At 39.6% G+C, this 17,859-nt stretch overlaps 2 protein-coding genes and 1 long non-coding RNA gene across 3 annotated transcripts in view; 2 read left to right on the forward strand and 1 right to left on the reverse strand.

Annotated features, from left to right (window-relative positions):
- The first annotated feature begins 1,406 nt into the window (after positions 1–1,406).
- Positions 1,407–3,407, forward strand: LOC308652777 (adenylate kinase 4, mitochondrial-like). The gene has a single exon (XM_081300818.1). It carries the CDS (start codon positions 1,536–1,538, stop codon positions 2,205–2,207), a length of 672 nt encoding a protein of 223 aa, XP_081156944.1. The 5' UTR covers positions 1,407–1,535; the 3' UTR covers positions 2,208–3,407.
- Positions 3,408–6,322: 2,915 nt separating this feature from the next.
- LOC308652990 (large ribosomal subunit protein uL30-like) lies at positions 6,323–7,162 on the reverse strand. The gene is given in 2 exon segments (XM_081301226.1): positions 6,323–7,021; positions 7,024–7,162. Coding segments are annotated over 2 exon segments (744 nt in total). The 5' UTR covers positions 7,148–7,162; the 3' UTR covers positions 6,323–6,401.
- Positions 7,163–13,302: 6,140 nt separating this feature from the next.
- LOC308652998 overlaps positions 13,303–17,859 on the forward strand; it is a 28,968-nt gene continuing 24,411 nt past the window's right edge. The window contains exon 1 of the long non-coding RNA XR_014022963.1: positions 13,303–13,420. This is a non-coding gene — a long non-coding RNA (uncharacterized lncRNA). The remainder of the gene's footprint in view (positions 13,421–17,859) is intronic.

A 17,859-nucleotide genomic window follows, 5' to 3' on the forward strand; every position in this document is an offset into this window, starting at 1 on the left:
CCCAGATCTAAGTTCCAGGCCCCTCTGGCTGCAAGGAATGGCCTCCCCCATGATGCCCACCTTTATCAGTCCTCAGAAATTAAGCAAAAGCTCATTTCTTGGTTGGCACACACAGATCCTCTAGTGCCTTCTCTCTTCCAGAAGCCTCCCACCTCACATCCATAAGGTCTAGGAGGAAAGCCACTCTTAACTGGACTTTAACCACAGCAATAATTCAACTTAAGTGTGCTGAGGGAAAACCTTCTCTTCCATTTATCTTCCTATAATGTCCAAGGGTGGCTGGCTTCCTCCCGTGAATTGAACACATTCGTGCTTCTACAGCCTTGCTATCCCCTGAGTGGCCCAACTACCAGCACCTCTGGGAAACTGTTAGAATCTGCAGTTTTATAAGATCAACAGATGATTCTTTACACATTTAACCCATTTTAAGTCCCAAGTTTTCAATTCCATGAATATTTTAATGAAAAACATGCTGAAATGAAAAAAAAAAAAAGGAATTGAGCCAGGTACATTAAAATACGTTAGAATCATAATCTAGAGTTTATATATCCTTTACATATTTTTATATGTATTTTTAATTGTTCTAATCATTTGCCTATTATTTTTCTCAAAAGAAGAAACCTCTAGGGCTGGGGCTATTGCTCAGTGGCAGAGTGCTTTCTTAGCTTGTGTGAGGCACTGGGTTCATGAGCCTCAGCACCACATAAAAAATAAATAAAATAAAGGAATGCTGTCCATCTGCAACTATAAAAAGGAAAAAAGAAGAAAACTCTAAAAATCTAATAATTATTTTAAAGTTACCATAAGTGGTATATCTGTTGTTCAATTTAAGTTTTTATAGGTATTCCACATCTGGACGAAGTTTAAGACGTACTGCCTAACAAAGTCCAAGTTTGACATCATGATCTACCTGGCCCTTCACAACATGAGCTGGCCTGTTAAAATCCTGAACACCATAATTTCCTTTTCAAAGTTTATGCTCTACTAATATAATACAGTATAATTACCAAATTTAGTAATTCTCAAACTACAGTGTAATTTTCTTACTGTATATTTTCATATGATTTGGCCTGAGCCTAAAGCTTCTCTTACATTTTCTACATGGGAATCTTGTTTAGGAATCTTTCCCTTGTGAACATTTGTTCCTCTTTGTCCTATATTAGAGTTAATTGTCTCTTCTGTGTTGCCACCAAACTTTACACAGAATGCTACTGTATTAAAAGTAATTAATTTGCATTTTTAATTCTTGTTTAATAGGCTACTCTCTTCCAGTGTAGGGCCTCACATTATTCATTCTTGCACATGTGCCATTAGTACTGAGGCAGAAACAAGAATGGGTATAAACAGCCACGCCCAAATAGAGGCAAAAGAAAACTTTTCAAAGTCAGTAAACTATCAAGAAAATGCCCCGGGCAGGAGAGTCCCCGCGTGAGCAGAGGGTACCTGAGGCAGGGGCCAAGAAACAAAGTTCCCGGGCTGCCTCCGGGGCCGCTGTCTGGGCTGCCTGTTGGGCCGCTCGCCTCCTCGCGAAGGCCATGGCTTCCAAACTCCTGCGCGCGGTCATCCTAGGGCCGCCTGGCTCGGGCAAGGGCACCGTGTGCCAGAGGATCGCCCAGAACGTTGGCCTCCAGCATCTCTCCAGTGGCCACTTCTTGCAGGAGAACCTCAAAGCCAACACGGAAGTTGGCGAAATGGCAAGGCAGTACCTGGAGAAAGGTTTTTTGGTTCCAGATCACGTGATCACACGCCTAATGGTGTCAGAGCTGGAGCTCAGGAGCGGCCAACACTGGCTACTGGATGGTTTTCCAAGGACAATAGTACAGGCTGAAGCCCTTGACAAAATCTGTGACCTGGATCTAGTGATCAGTTTGAACATTCCATTTGAAACACTTAAAGACCGTCTCAGTCGACTTTGGATTCACCCTCCTAGTGGAAGAGTCTATAATTTGGACTTCAACCCACCTCATGTGCATGGAATTGATGACATCACTGGTGAGCCACTCGTCCAGCAGGAGGATGATAAGCCTGAAGCGGTTGCTGCCAAGCTAAGACGGTATAAAGATGCAGCCAAACCAGTCATCGAACTATACAAGAGTCGAGGAGTGCTCCACCAATTTTCTGGGACGGAGACAAACAAAATCTGGCCTTATGTTTACACACTGTTCTCCAACAAGATCACACCTATTCAGTCCAAAGAAGCCTACTGAGCCTGTCCCATGGAAGAACCAAGAAGATGTGGTCGTTCATTCAATCGTGTGTGTAGCATTGATGCCATGTCCAAATTAGAAGTCAGCTGAGATAGCCTACAGCATCTTTTCTGTGTAAATGGTGAACTGATAGGAAAACTAGTAAATAGAAAGGGCTCATGAGGAGGCCCTCCTCTGTCTTTCAAAAGAAGGCAATTCTGGACCTGTCAAGCCCTTCACAAGCAAGCCCGTGCAGGCTGGATTTCAGGTGTCTAACCTACACTCTAGTTGGGTTTGGACAGCCAAGTTGTTGCTTTAATAGCCTCTTTTTGCATGTGATGACGGTGGTCTCTGGTTCTCCCCACCCTTCCAAGGCTGTATTGAAACACAGAACCAGTAAACACGAGAATGCAGAGGACGCTAGTCTTGGCTTTGCCACAGTTCTCTGCTTTGTGCCCCCTCATAACAGTGGAATTGAATCTTATTGCTCTCAGTGGTTGCTTATCTTGAGTGACTGTGTTCACAATTCATTTTTTTTTCCTGCTAAGAGTAACGCCTTTCATCCATGCTCCACAGTGTCTCTCCTTTGCAGACATCCTGGAATGAAAGGATTTGTTTTCTTACATCTTAGGATATTAAATAGAGGCTATTAAATAATACAGATAGTTGCTGCATTTATCCCTCTCAGATTTGTTTTTTTATGAACTGAGAGCTAGGGGTTACATTGAATCTCTTCATGCATCATGAACTGAGCCATGCAGAGGGTCTTATTTAAAGGCTGGTCTGATTCTCATGGGCTTGTTCTGCTCATTTTATTGTGAAAAAAAAAATTAGAACCTCCCCCGCTGAATCTTTTGGAATCCTCAAAAATTAATCTATAGAAATGTTGGAAGATCATATTTTGTGTATAGAAGAAATAAGACCATATGGAATTACTGGACTAATAGAATAGTTAAGCTTTTTATTCAAGACAACAAAATGAATTTTGAATATGCTGCTAAATATTGATGGTGACAGTGTTTTTTCTTATGTGAGTGATCCAAGCCGATTTATAAATAGTCTTTAAAGGGAACAGAGCCTTGTGGGGTTGAGGAAAATATTGCACTAGCTGTATCTAGATTAAGTTTGACAGCTTTACAACCCCTCATCCCCCCATTCCAAAGATGTAGTCTATGGGGTGGCCATATAGCCTAGAAATAAAGATCTTAATATTTTGCTATTCCTTGTATCAATAAGTCCTTTGTTAAAAGACTTTCCTGGGGCTGGGGATGTGGCTCAAGCGGTAGCGCGCTCGCCTGGCATGCGTGCGGCCCGGGTTCGATCCTCAGCACCACATACCAACAAAGATGTTGTGTCCGCCGAGAACTAAAAAAAAAATAAATAAATATTTAAAAAAATTCTCTCTCTCTCTCTCTCTCTCTCTCTCTCTCTCTCTCTCTCTCTCTCTCTCTCCTCTCTCTCTCTCTTTAAAAAAAAAAAAAAAAAAAAAAAAGACTTTCCTGGTTTCCGGACTTGGTGGCCACCTTGTATAATTCTTGCTCTGTTTTGGAAAGAACAATGAAGTTTATTCCTGCTGCCTTAAAAATATGTATCCCTCCTTCATGCATCATGCCTGTCCCCAGGGAGTTTCCTTTACTATTCCTGGGAATGACTTCTGGCTAAACCTTCATACTGGTGAGGAGAAAAAAGAAGCCAATTCCAGCACTTTACTGGTGTTGAAACACATCATTTACTTTCTAAAGGTATCCTGTGAATCCCCAGTCAGCTTACTACCTATGTGCTAATAAATCCATCTTCCTTACATTACTGCCCAAATCCTTCTGGTTTATTTCCCTTCGTCCCTTCATATGAATATTTCTTGGCTATCTTAGTGGAAATACAGATCAGTGTCCTCATCTTCTTGATCACAGAAAAAACAAGATTGTTTACTTTCTCTCCAATGCAATTGCCTAGTTCAGGTCTGTGAAATGTTGAGTGCATTATTATGTTGACTCTGAGCACTTTATAAGAGTTGCATTTGGGGCTGATGATGGGGAAGGGGTGAAAATCAGACATGTAGATAAAGCTCAGGTTTCCTGGGGAACCAGGTATAGAGAAAAACACATCCAACATGGAGAAAACTGCACAATTTAAACTGGTGTTTCCATGGAGATGGTTTCTACAAACTAGAAAAAGGAAAAGTAGAGTTCAAGTTGTTATGGATAATTCAGAAGAGGAAAGTGTGTGCGTTTTTGAAGTACAGTGATCTCCAAACTCCTTTTTTTCACTTCCTCACTAATGTCATTGCCTTTAGAATTTTAGGGTGAGGTAGTGGAAATGGTGAGATCCCTGATTGTGTACTCTGCTCCTCCATCCTTCTCTCTTTACTCCCTCCCAGCTAAATATGCAGTTGTAGCTGTTATCCAGTCTCTCAGTATGCCTCCACAGTGCTTGCTGTTGGAGAGCTTGCCCAGTACCTGCGGGTCCTTTTGCTAGATGAGATTTATAAGACATTAACACATTTTCCACAGACTTGGAAAAGACAAAGCTTGTTTTGTGTTCAGTGGCCTTTTAAACAAAAACAACAAAATCATTTCTGGTTTTCTTCAATAAATGCACTAGTTTTCTTATGATTTTATAAAATCAAAGTTGTATTGAAACTATTTTGACAACAGTAAAATTAAAGGGACATCTTTTCTTGGTTTTCCTTCCAATGCCATACCTGCAGTTCCTTCACATTGGAGCTGAGATTAGTTTGGGTGGTCTTTCAGATTCTGACCTGACCCCACATTCTGTGGTTCTACCCAGCTCTAAGTTCAGTTTGCTTTCCATCATCCTAATGGACTTCCTACTTACTGGGAAATTAAACTGCTGTTGTGTTTATTTTCCAACACAAAGGCAGACTTATTGTAGGTACCATTTATTGAAGTTCTGCTGAGTGAAATGTGCATTTTATAGGACGTTTACAAACATCTCATGAATCTTTCTAGCATTCTTTGAGCTAATCTGATCCCTCTTTTATAAACAAAGAACGTAAGCATCAGGGAATTGAAGCATCTTGCCCAGGTTCCCCTGCCAATGAACAGTGTAGCCGGGACCCAAACCCAGGTTTTCCTGACTTCAAAGTCTGACATTTTCCCTGGATGTTAGCTACCTATGTCTTGCCTGCAAGCAACCCAGATCCTCGAGCCTGCTTTGTTCTGCTTGTGGCCTTATATCAGAAGCTGTAGAATTCATTACAGTAACCGCATGCCGGAGGAGTGTCCCAGCCCTTGGGCCTCCCCTCTGAATTCTGTTCTACAAATAAAAAGTGGCTAAAGCAGGCTGATGGGCAGAGGAGGCAGCCTCATGGTCCTCATCCTAGCTTTTGGTGTCCAATGTGTTGTGACCTTAAGGAGCCTTTACCCCCTGAGATCTCCCTGGCCACGGTTCCTACACACAGGCCTGAGCTCCTTGGGCTCTCCAGACATGCTCTTCTTAATCAAAACAAATCCTTCCTTCGTTCCTGCCCTCAAACAAGGCCTTGATGGTACATAATCATTCTGAAAGTGCTTTAAGGAAAAAACAGTGATCCAGCATCCAACACAGGGCAACTCTTGACTTTTTTGTATCATCATCCCTGTGTTGCTCCGAATGCAAATTCACGCCTTTGCCTGCCATCCACTTCTCATGCAGTGACTGTGGCAGTAACCAGGGGAGATTTACATCCTGTCCTGTCCTCCTTTACTGGAGATCACTCCCTTGGCCACTCTCAGCACTGTAGCTCAAATGAGCTCCCGTGTCATGCAAGGCCTACCCCTGTGTTTGGTAGGGAGAGGAAAAGGTAAAAATAGCGGTGGGAGAGGGTGACTTCTTAGAGGTGCTATGTAGTATTCAGACAGTGTAATTTCAGGTAGAAAAGATGCCTGCACAAACCCATATATAGGGTTTTTTTTTTGTAAAATTTAGTTCACCAGAACCAGAGTTCAATATTTGACTTTAGTTATTTGTCTAAGGAGTTTAAGCCCCTGGAGACTTTTGCTAATCATAAAGACTTGTATATTTCCAAGTGTGTTGGGGGTATAGGCGCTCTTAGCAGTTCCTCCGTGCTAAGTGCATTACATGCAATATCTAAGGAAATCCTCAACAGTTACCCAATGTGACAGATGTTATCTTGATTATTTTGTCCTTTTTTTTTTTGAGAGCAGGTACTGTTTTATTAACTGACCAGATTACAAAAATACCATGGTAGATACCTTAGTTCATCCTTCTAATAAGCCTGTTGATCTGGTCTTCCCTGTTGCCAGCATCTCCACCTTCTACAAAATGGGTGGTCTTTTTCTTCATTCCACCTCTTGGAGAAGACAATTTGAAGGGCCACAGGAAGTTATTTGCTTCTTTGAAGCGTTTTCCAACAGTGTAGATCTCATGAATCAGATCTTCCATGCAGATGATGCCATATTTACCAAGAGATCGAGCAATCAAAGCGTTATCTGTCAAGGCAATTCGTTTCTTATTGATTTTGCCGTATCCACGATTGTAGATTAGTTCATTCACTGATTTCAGGTTTGGGTACCTCCATGCGATGTAAGGTTCCACGATCCTCAGCATGTTAATTGAAGCCTTGTTGAGCTTAACGAAGGTGCCATTGAAGATCTGGCGAAGGCGAAGAAGTTGTAACACCTTCCGAACCTTTGGGCTCACACCATTGATACCTCTGATCCTGATAACAAATGCCAATTTGGGTTCTGCAGGTACATAGAAGTTGCCCGCTTTTCTTGCCATTCTAGCCATCCAAATCTCTGTTCTGTACATTTGCCTATATTCCTTGTGGTAATGCTTGGCTTTTTCATAGATTAGCTTCCTCCTTGCCTTTGAAGCATCTTTTGGGCAAACTTCTTCCTCAGGCGCTTTACTTTCAGCTCTGCATAATTCCTTCGCTTTTTCTTAAGAGTTTCTGGCACAGCAGGAACCTTCTTTTTCTTCTCTTCAGCACTCTCCATGGTTCCAGCCAGAAAAAGAGCGATTATTTTGTCTTGTTGTACTTAAAGAGTGAGACGTGTGCTTCCCTGTACTTACAGGGATTTATTGGGAAATTCCTAAGGGTCTTTTCTGTACATCTCCCTAATTTAAGTTCCCCATTCTCTTGAGTAGGTAAACCAATGCATATGCCCTCACCTAGAAACTTTGTTCTCTTCTGGTGCTCTCGTGCTGAGACAGGAAAATTGTACTCAGTGGGTCATGGCGGTAGTTGCACACTGTATATGCAGAGGGCATATGTCTCTGTACTCTGCTGGGTTATAGGATCTCAGGAGGCATTCATATCCACCGGATGAATTTCATTTGTTTACCTTTCATTTAACTGACCGTGTCTTTTCTTGCTGCAGGTATATGCCAGAGAGGCAATTCATAAGGTCAAGTCCTGTTCATAGTTAGGAGTTGCTTTCTTTTTTCCCTCCAGTTTTAGTAACTCCTGGTCTATTTGTTGTCTCCAGAGAAGAACCCAATAATGGACACATTCTTTCCATATGAGAATGTGGTCTGGTCATAAGTTGTCATTCTTTTCCATATATAACAGACCCAGCCTGGTTTCCAGATGAGACGTGCAGCGTGAGAGTTGGGAAACCATGAGGCTGTATTTTAATTATGAAAGAAAATCTGCTTTCTGTATTTGAGACATACTAAAAGTAAACTGCTCATAAATGCCATACCTTATCTTTCTTGTACCAAATTGCACAATTCTTGCCAGAATAAATGCCATTATCAGAAAAAAAAAAAAAAGAAAAAAGAAAATGCCCCAATCCTACTTGATCATTGGGGCATTTTCTTGATAGTTTACTGACTTTGAAAAGGTTTTTTTTGCCTCTATTTGGGCTTATATAAAAAATGAAATAAAATTTTTAAAATTCTAAAAAAAAAAAAGAAAATGCCCCAAGAAGTAATCAAAGTGGAATACAATAAAGATATGATGAAAGACTAAAAAAAAAAAATGTTTCCCTCCCATAGTCACATAATTTTTAAAAATGCTGGATAAATAACAAATGTAAGAATGTTAACATCTAGCACCTAATTAGCAATCCATAAAAATATGTGTTAAATATAACCATAACAATGAAAAAGACTCAGTGTGCATTCAAAAGATAGGTCTGAGGACTGAAATACTTTCTCAATCCAAACTGGCCTTTACAAACTGGAGATTGAAACCCAGAGGCCTTCTACCACTGAGCTACACCCCTAAGCCTCTTTTATTTTACTTTGAGACAGGGCCTCATCAAGTTGCTGAGGCTGGCCTTAAACTTGACATTCTCCTGCCTCAGCCTCCTGTGTCATTGGGATTAGACATGTGCCACCATGCCCAGCTACCTTTCCTATTTTACAAGTGTTTTAGTTCATGCTTAGCTTAGTTGCAAGCTACCCAGTTTATGATATTTTTCTATACTCAGTTTGTGCTATTTTTGTTAGAGCAAATATCAGAAACTGGATAGCTTGCAAACCATAGATATTTATTTCTCAGAGGTCTTAGAGGCTGAAAAATCTAAGATTGAGGTGCCAACAAATTCAGTGTCTGATGAGACACCTGTTTTTTTTAAATTTATTTAATTGGTTCTTAGTTATACATAATAATAGATTCATTTGGACATAATTATAAAAGCATAAAATATAATTTGCTTGAATTCAGTCCCCAATATTCCCCCCCACTTTCCCTTATTCCCTTTCCTCTTCTCTACTGATCTACTGATCTTTCTGTTATTTACTTTTAGGTTTTTGTTGTTGTTGTCATTGTTAGTGTCATGCAGATATACATGATGGTGAGATTCGCTGTGGTATACTCATATATGTACATAGGAGAGTTAGGTTGGATTCATTCCACTGTTTTTATCTCTCACCTTCGCCTTTCCCCTCAGCCTCCTTCATCTAGTCCACTGATCTTTCTTCTGTTTTGATGGAATCCTCTCCTTTTTCCTTTCTCTCCCCTCCTCCTTCATTTCTTTGGACTAGCTTTCATAGATCAGAGACAACATTCAAACTTTAAGTTTCTGAGTCTGGCTTATTTCACTCAGCATGATAGTCTCTAGTTTCATTCATTTACCAGCAAAAGCCATAATTTCATTCTTCTTTATGGCTGAGTAACACCCCATTGTGTCTATATAGTACATTTTCTTTATCCACTCATCTGTTGAGGGGCACCTAGGTTGGTTCCATAGCTTGGCTATTGTGAACTGTGCTGCTATAAATAGTGATGTGCCATGGGCCTATTTTATGAGGGAACTAATCCTATTTACAAAGGCTTAGCTCAAAACTTGGTCACCTCCCAAAAGGCTCCACTTCCTAATGCTGCCACCTTGGAGTAAGGATTTCAACATATGAATTTGGGCAGGGGGACACAAACCTTCAGATTACAGCAATGAGTTTGACAGTTTCTCCACTGCAGAGGCCCTCATAGACCTTCTGTTTTCTGGACGGCCCAGGGGATCCTCATAGACACTGATCCATGTGTCCTTATTCTCAGATGCCCCATACACTGGCTCTCCTGTCCTTTATTCCTCTAAAAACTTCACAAAGCATGACACAGTCCACTAACCTTGTTCATGAGAGCCGTCTGGACTGCAGTAAGAGGAGAGGAAAGGAAATAGCTAACAATCACAGGGAGGTCCCTCAAGGAAGCTCTGAAAGTCCCCTTCTTCAAAACACTCTGACAAACCTATATGGAATTTGAACATTGTCCAGAATAAGAACTGAGAGAAAATCAAAGCCTGAGGTGGAGAAAACTTGTCCTACTTTGCCTCCCATACCAGTCTCAAGGACTCTGGCCAGACAGGCAGACAGGGCTTCTGCCTCTCACTCACAGACAGCTCAGCTTTATGCCGATCACATCTGCTTCCTAAAGTATTCTCATTATTAAGTTGAACGTCATGTGCTGACCACAGGTTGGAGGCACTCTAGCGTCCCAGATAACTTATCAGACAACTTCCACATCTTCATCTCAAGGGTCCTCACAATACCCAAGAAAGAAGTGTGTGCAGGATTTTGGTTTCCCATTTCTTAGATAAGAAAACTGGACCCCACAGTAATCAAATAAATTATGTCAAGATCATACAGAAAGAAAGAAGAAAGGAGCAAATCAGAACTAGAGCCCAAACATCTAACTCCTAGTCCAAGGGTCTTACCAAATTCAAGGGAATTTACCAAGGTTATTTCACACATGAGTCATGAAGGATGCTCCCAGCCGGCCAACATCAAAGAAAGGGCTCTGGAAATAACATCAGCACAAAATGATTTTCCTCATCTGAGTTAGGGCAGCAAAGTCTAATAATATGAAATCTTTCCAAGCTTAGGAATAAAAAATGGGTTTTCATGATGGTGTCATCACTCTTAATGAAAAGAAATCAGACAGTTTAGAAGTGGCCCATTGGTCACTGAGTAATTATGAGCCAGCATCTGAGTACCTTTCCCTGAGCTCTCACAGTGACAATCCACTGAATGTGTCTCTTTACATGTTGTTATGGTTTGGATATGAGGTATCCCCCCAAAGCTCCTGCTAATACTATTCAGAGGTAAAATGATTGCATTATGAGACTTATAACCTAATCAGTCCATCATACTAAGTGTAAGAGTAGGCAGGTAGAGACGGCTAGGAGAGGCAGATCAGTGGGGGTTTGACCTGAAAGGGTGTATCTTCCCTAGGGTCCCTCCCCGACCCCTGATTCCTGACTCCACTGTGAGCTGGGCAGATTTGTCCCCTGGGACCTTCCCCAATGATGGCTTGCCTCAACTTGAGGCCCAGAGCTATGCCTCTGAAACTATGAGCCCCAAATAAACTTTCCCTCCTCTAAGTTATTCCTTTAGGCATTTTGGTCACAGCAATTCAAAAACTCACTAAAACACATGTCTAATATATCACCACCATCCCTAGTTAAATCTAAGATATTCTGGGCACAGGCCATAAATATTTTGCTATTTTTTGCCTATTATTTACTGCAGGATATAACGGACCTTGATAAGTTTTCTGAATTTAGTAAAAAGTGGGTGGCTCTATGATCTCCCCACTTGTTGTCTGCTTTATCCTGAATATATTCTTGGTAAGGAAGGGAAGAGGCTGTCTGTCAGAGAGCTCCTTCCCATGTCTGGCAATTATCCTAGATGTCTCTTCATGCAGAACCCAAATATATCTGTCTGCATATCTACTCAGGTGATCTCTGGCTAATCTTCAGGGTCACAGAGAACAAATATTATCCACCACTCTAATTCTTTAGTTCATCATTCCTTCAGTAACTTCTATTATTCAATTAGTACAGATTAATTTAAGTGCTTGGTACTATACTAAATGGTACTATGCAAAAATGATGAACATTAGTCTTTTCTTACTGGGGAAAACAATTTAATGTAGGTGATATTGATGTAAATGAACAAGGAAAATGAAACATACTAAACTTCTCTGGTGGAAGGAATTATAGGCTAATATAGGACAAATTGAAGATATGCCAAGGGGTAGGGGAAGAGAAGGGTATCAGAGCAGATTTATCAAAAGAGAGAATGTCTCAGTTGTGAGCCCTGTTATTTGAAGACAGTTTTTGTTCCAATTGAGCAGGTGCTTTTTCTTCCTATATGTCTCTGTTCCATATTCTGCTTCTTATACCATGTTTACACAACCTGTTAGCATTCAGGATGCCTTCTTACTCTTCAGCTTCATATTGTAGGATTGATGTGAGTAGGAAATTGTCACCTCTTTCCCATTCTAGACATCAGACTACTATTGACTCTGTCTAGGGCTATACTAGGTTGTAAATATGTCATATTGCCTCAGATTTTGACACACTCTACATTTGTCACTATATGAGCCACCAGAACACATTAGCAGTTCAGGAGATGGAAGAAGAACGATGAAAGAGAAATCAGATCTCCTGTAAATAAGGCAGGTTTGAGTTCAAGAGATTCAATGGAAATAACAACAGCAAAGCTTTTTGAGGACACCTCAATAGCTTTGCATCCACCAAATGCTTTGTCATCATTTCCCTAAGTAAAACATGGGAGATACATTGATCACATACATCAAATGGAATATTTTCATCAAGAATGGAAATGACATTGGAATGACATACTTGTACGAGAGAGTCAGTGGCCAACCACCAAAGATCTGTGCTGCTTTCTATCACTTATGGTTACTGCTGCAAAAGAGCCACCAGTAAGGATCTATTTTCCCCAGCGCCCTTATGTTTAGGTGGTGTCTAGGACTAGTTCTAGCCAATGGAATGTGATTGAAAATGATCATATTCCAAGTTTATCTGATAGTCCTTCTCTAGTCTCTCAGTCCCTTCTGAGGTCACTTTGAAAACTGTTGGAGAGAGCATTATTAACAGAACAAAAGAAAAGATACACACTGGTCTTGGTGTAAGCAAGAAATAAACCCATATTTTGTTCAGGCATTGAGATTTTTTTGTTGCTTATCTATTATAAGAAGTTAGCATTTCTTAGTCGACAAGAACTTGTCCTAGGCAAGCCTGGTGAACCCTGATTTCAAACTACTCCTTTACTCAAACATGAGAAACACTAATCCCAGGATAATTTTTGTGAGCCTCTGTCTATAGCTTTTGGGAATTGTCTTCTTCCTTGTTTTGAAGATCAGCGTGATACTTGCCAGCCTCAGTCTTTCATTCTCCATAATTCCTTGAAAGTCATACAAAGGCTTGGTTTTGTTTTTTGTTGTTCGTTCATTTGTTTTTTCAATCTCCTGAGACTCATTTTGGCCAGGTAAAAGAACCTCATTTAAGGTGATCTCAGGCTTTCTTACAAGGCTTTACCGCTTGGCAGGCAACCTCTTTGCCTGCCAACATTTATTCTGCTCTTTTTGATCCGAGGATCATTCAGTTACAGAAAAGGGTAGAAATGGATGTGTGAGACCTGCATTCTCTGAATCATCTGTCTATATTTCATAATCCCAAGAAGAAATCCAACCCTATTTCTGTGGTGTGAAAAGTCGTGTTCCTCCAAAATTCAAGTCCAAACTTAATCTCCACACAAGAAGATTAAAAGGTGGGGCTTTTAGGAGGTGATTAGGTTAGGAGGGCTCCTCCCCTGGGAATGGGAGTAAGGCTCTTACAAAGAGGCTCTGTGCCACATTGGGACCCCTATTTTACCCTCGGCCCTTCTCTCACATGAGAAGACAGCATTAATCCCTCTCAAGAATGCTACAAAGTACCCTCTTAGAAGAAGAAAGCAGCCTTCATGAGACACAGACCCTGCCAAGCCTGGATCTTGGACCCTCACCCTCCAATACGGTAAGAAAAAAAGTTCTGTTGTTTATAAATTACCCAATCAGTCAGTAGGCAATTCATGATAGCAGCACTAATGAACTCAGTCACCTAGCATGATTTTCATCTCTAAATCCAATTTTTAAAACTGTGTGTGTGTGTGAGGGGTCGGGGGGATTGAACTCAGGGCCTTCTCTTGTACTTGATAAGAATGTGCTCTATCACTGATGTATACTTCCAACCCCTAAAAAAGTTGGGACTTCTTGCTGCCTTCTTATATTAATACTTCTTATATTAATTCCTGATTAGATACATTTTGGACAGTTTTTCATATTTCAGAATAAAAGCTATTCATTCCACAAATAAATACTGAGCAAAAATTCTGTTTTAAGATCCCATTGAAATTTAAAAATTTCAATGTAATATACAAAATGCCAAGATAGGGGTAAAGTCTCAAGTATTCAGTGTACAAAAGATGGGGCACTAAATTCAAGTTGGATCCAAAATTTCAAGGGTCTTTCCTTCCAGGTCTTATCTTTATGCATTTTTGAATCTATGTTCCAAAGACTTAGGTCTAATCTACTGTCTCACAAGCAACTACAGCTTTAAAAGACCCATTGTTTCCCCCTCATGTTTATAGTTCCCATCTTCCCAGTCTTCAAGCTGGAGAGAAGAAAACATAATTTATTCATTTTAGATCTGTGATAGTCAATAGCAACCATCAGTATATGCTTCTGAAATTGAATTGGAATGAAAAGTACATATCATTTACATGTTAGTAACTAATTCTCTGTTGTTAAGGTAGGGGAGAAGCTTGACCTCTTTTCCTCCCTTTTCTCAAAGGTAAAATTCTTAGTGAGTCAGACTGTTCTACTCAATTTGAAAATTTTATCTGTACTTAGGAATGTTAATGAAGGTGCTGTGTATTTTTTTCCTTTTTTTTTTTTCTTTTTGTGATGTTGAGGTTTGAACCTAGGGTGCTCTAGACTGAACTACACCCCAGTTATTTTTTTAAAAATTTTATTTGAGACAGGGTCCCACTTACTTGGTCAGGCTGGCCTCAACTTTGTAATCTTCCTGCCTCAGCCTTCAGAGTTGCTGGAATTATAGGTATGTGCTATCATGCCTGACTTCTTTTTATTTTTAAGGTTTATTTTTATCAAATTTATACATGCCTATATTTTCAATTCAAATAGTTATTGAAAGCTTACTTTGAAAATAGTTTTCACATCTTCTCACTTCTCCCCCTCCACTCCCACATCCCCAAAGCAGCCAAATCTTAAAAGAAAATCTTTTTTTCCTGTGTTTTTCATCATTTTATCTTATATTTCCTTTCACATCTTATTCCTAAATATATGAGGCAGAAAAATTATAAAGTTACCATAAGAGCTATGTTTATTTGTGGCCTTAAGACAGTAGGGCCTTCCACCAACCATAGCTTCAGGACAACATGTGAACTGATTATGATCAAAACACACAGACATTTTTACTATATACACAGCTCCATAGTAAATTTCCACTGTTGTGCCAAAGACTAGCTAATTGTTTGCCAATCCTGTTTCATCTCTTGGGATGTTTTCCAGTCTCCTGTGAAATGAGATGGAGGCCATGTTCATTCTGGTCAATAGAATGTGGACAGAGTGTGGGATGTCACTTATAGGCCTGGCCTCTAACAAAATCCCTCATGCTGCTAGGAGAAAGGGACCTCAAATCATTGGAATCATCCTGGAATGGGGAGAAATCTAAGTCCATGAGTCAACATTTGGAGGAGAGCCACCTGACCTGCATAGGACTTTGCAAGAATGAGAATGGAAATGTTATCCTTTTTTTGTGAAGATTTTGGAGTTTATTTGATACTATACATAGTCTAGCCTGCCTTGACTAGTACAAACGAGTTCAAGAACTCAAACCTAGGGGGGGAGTCAGCAGGTAACTGCAACGAAGGGACAAACGAACCAATATAAAGTAAATCACTTCCTCTACCTAGCTCCCAAGAGTCTTATGGAGTCAAAAGAGTTGATAGATGAAGTCTTTGGAAGGCATCTACAGTTACTGAAATAAGCAAGACCCAGGCTTAGCTTCCCTGAATTCAGCTGCTTCAGTGCCCCTTGTACCCAAAGCATCTAGTGGTAAAAATCACCAGTGCTGTGCGCTGTCTGGCCCAGTCTCAAGCAATCATTGACACTCAGGATGGTGTGACACTAGATCTCAGCAGCAATAAGAGCCATGATATTCCTGAGAAAGAACATGAAAAGTGATCATTCATTCGTTCCCCTCCATTTCCACTTCACAAACACAGCCAGTTTTTTCAGCTATTTCCTTTAATATTTTATCTCAAGTACATGCTTCAGAAAATGATAAGGCTTTCTTTGACCTTTGACTTCCATGAAAGGCTTCGAGTTCCCAGAACATGTCACAGCCACACAACTGATATGGTTATCTTTAAAGACATACTAAAGCATAAATGACTGCTTTATCTCTATTTCTTAAGCCCAATAGGATAAAATACAGGATGAAGATCCCTTATCCAAATGCCTGAAGAACCAGAAATGTTTTGGATTCTGAGTTCTTCAGATTTTGGAATATTTCCAGAGATCTTATAAGTTGAACTTCTATAATCAGAAAATTCAAAATCCCAAATCCAAAGCTTTTTTGAGTGGTTGAGCATTTATACCTATAGAATGACCCTATTTTTTTTTTCTTTTTAATGGAAAAAAACAAGTGATGAAACTGAAACCCCATGTATTCGCTGGTAAAATGTAAAATGACAAAACCATTGTGGAAGAATTTGTCAGTTCCTCAGAAAGTTAAATATATAACTGCCACATGACTCAGCAATTCATTCTTAGGTACATATCCCAAAGAACTGAAAGCAGGGACTTACGGGTATATGGACCCAATGGTCACAGCAGCATTACTCACAATAGTCAAAGATGGAAACAACCCAAGCGTTCACCAACATATACACTGATAAACAAAATATGGTGTAGATACACATGGAATACTATTGAGACATAAAAATAAATAAAGTTTTTTACATTTGCTGCAACACTAATGAACTTTGAAAACATGCTTCGTGACATAAGCCAGGAAAGGAGAACAAACTTCATATGATTCCCCTTATATGAGGTATCTAGGACAAGCAGATGATTCATAGAGACAGAAAACAGAACTTACCAGGGGCAGGGAGAGGAGATCAGGGAGAAAGGATGGCTGCAAAGTAATATATGTTAATCCTGATCCTAAAAGTTTTAGATATACATAGTGTGATAGGTATAAAGCATTGTGTCTATATTTTTGAAAGTTTTTTTTAAATTTCTGATGGAGTGTTATAATTATACCTACTAGTGGGATTTGCTATGTCATATTCAAACATGCACATAATTGGATCAATCTCATTCCCCACTACTTTTCTGTTTCCTTCCCTCCTCCTCTCCCTGATCCACTACCCTTCTGGTATCCCTATTATTATTTTAATTAGTGCTTTATAATTTTATACACACACACACACAGGTATTACACACATACATCCTATATGTGGGTTCCATTGTGGTTTATCCATACATGGACATAGCCTAATTTGGTATATTTAATTCCCTAGCACTTCCCCATATTCTTCCTTCCTCCCTCACTCTACTTTATTGGTCTTTCTTTTATTTCAGTGAGATTCCCCTTATTATTATTATTATTATTATTATTATTATTATTATTGTTGTTGCTTTATAGTTTTATACATAGTAACTGGGTTCATCCCAACAGACTCATACACGCATGAAAATCAATTTAAGTTCATTATCCCCACACTTTTCCCTCCCCCCAACCTCTTTCTTGATTCTTGCCCCCCCATCTTTCTCTAGCTTCCACATATGAGAGAGATCATTCAACCCTTGACTTTCTGAGTCTGACTTATTTCATTTAGCATGATGTTTTCTATTCCATCCACTTACCAGCATATTAGATAATTTCATTCTTTATTTTTATGGCTGAGTAAAATTCTATTGGGTATATGTAGACCCCAGTTTCTTTATCCTTTCTCTATTGATGGGCACCTAGGCTGTTTCCATAACTTGGCTATTGTGAATTGTGCTGCTGTAAACATTGGGATGCTTGTATCACTTTGGTATGCTAATTTTAGATCTTTTGAATAAGTACCAAGGGGAGGGAAAGCTATAATGTATGTATTTAATGCCACTGAATTATATACCCACAATGGGTAAAATGATAAATATTATGTTACGTATATTTTACCACAATAAAATGTAATAACAACATCAAATGCTGATTCTTTAGAAGTACTTTTTAAAAAGAGTAAGTGGTCAAGAAACAAAGTACCTAAATTAACGAATAGTAGTTAAAAATGAAAATAATAGTACAAAGACTTGTTTAATATCATCAAGGGATAAATATGAACAAGTAGAGACCAATAGATTTTAAAACTTGGAAAAACCAAAATGAAAAAATTTGGT

Source organism: Spermophilus citellus (genome assembly GCF_964194105.1).
Source record: "Spermophilus citellus genome assembly, chromosome: 1".
Taxonomy (NCBI): domain Eukaryota; kingdom Metazoa; phylum Chordata; class Mammalia; order Rodentia; family Sciuridae; genus Spermophilus; species Spermophilus citellus.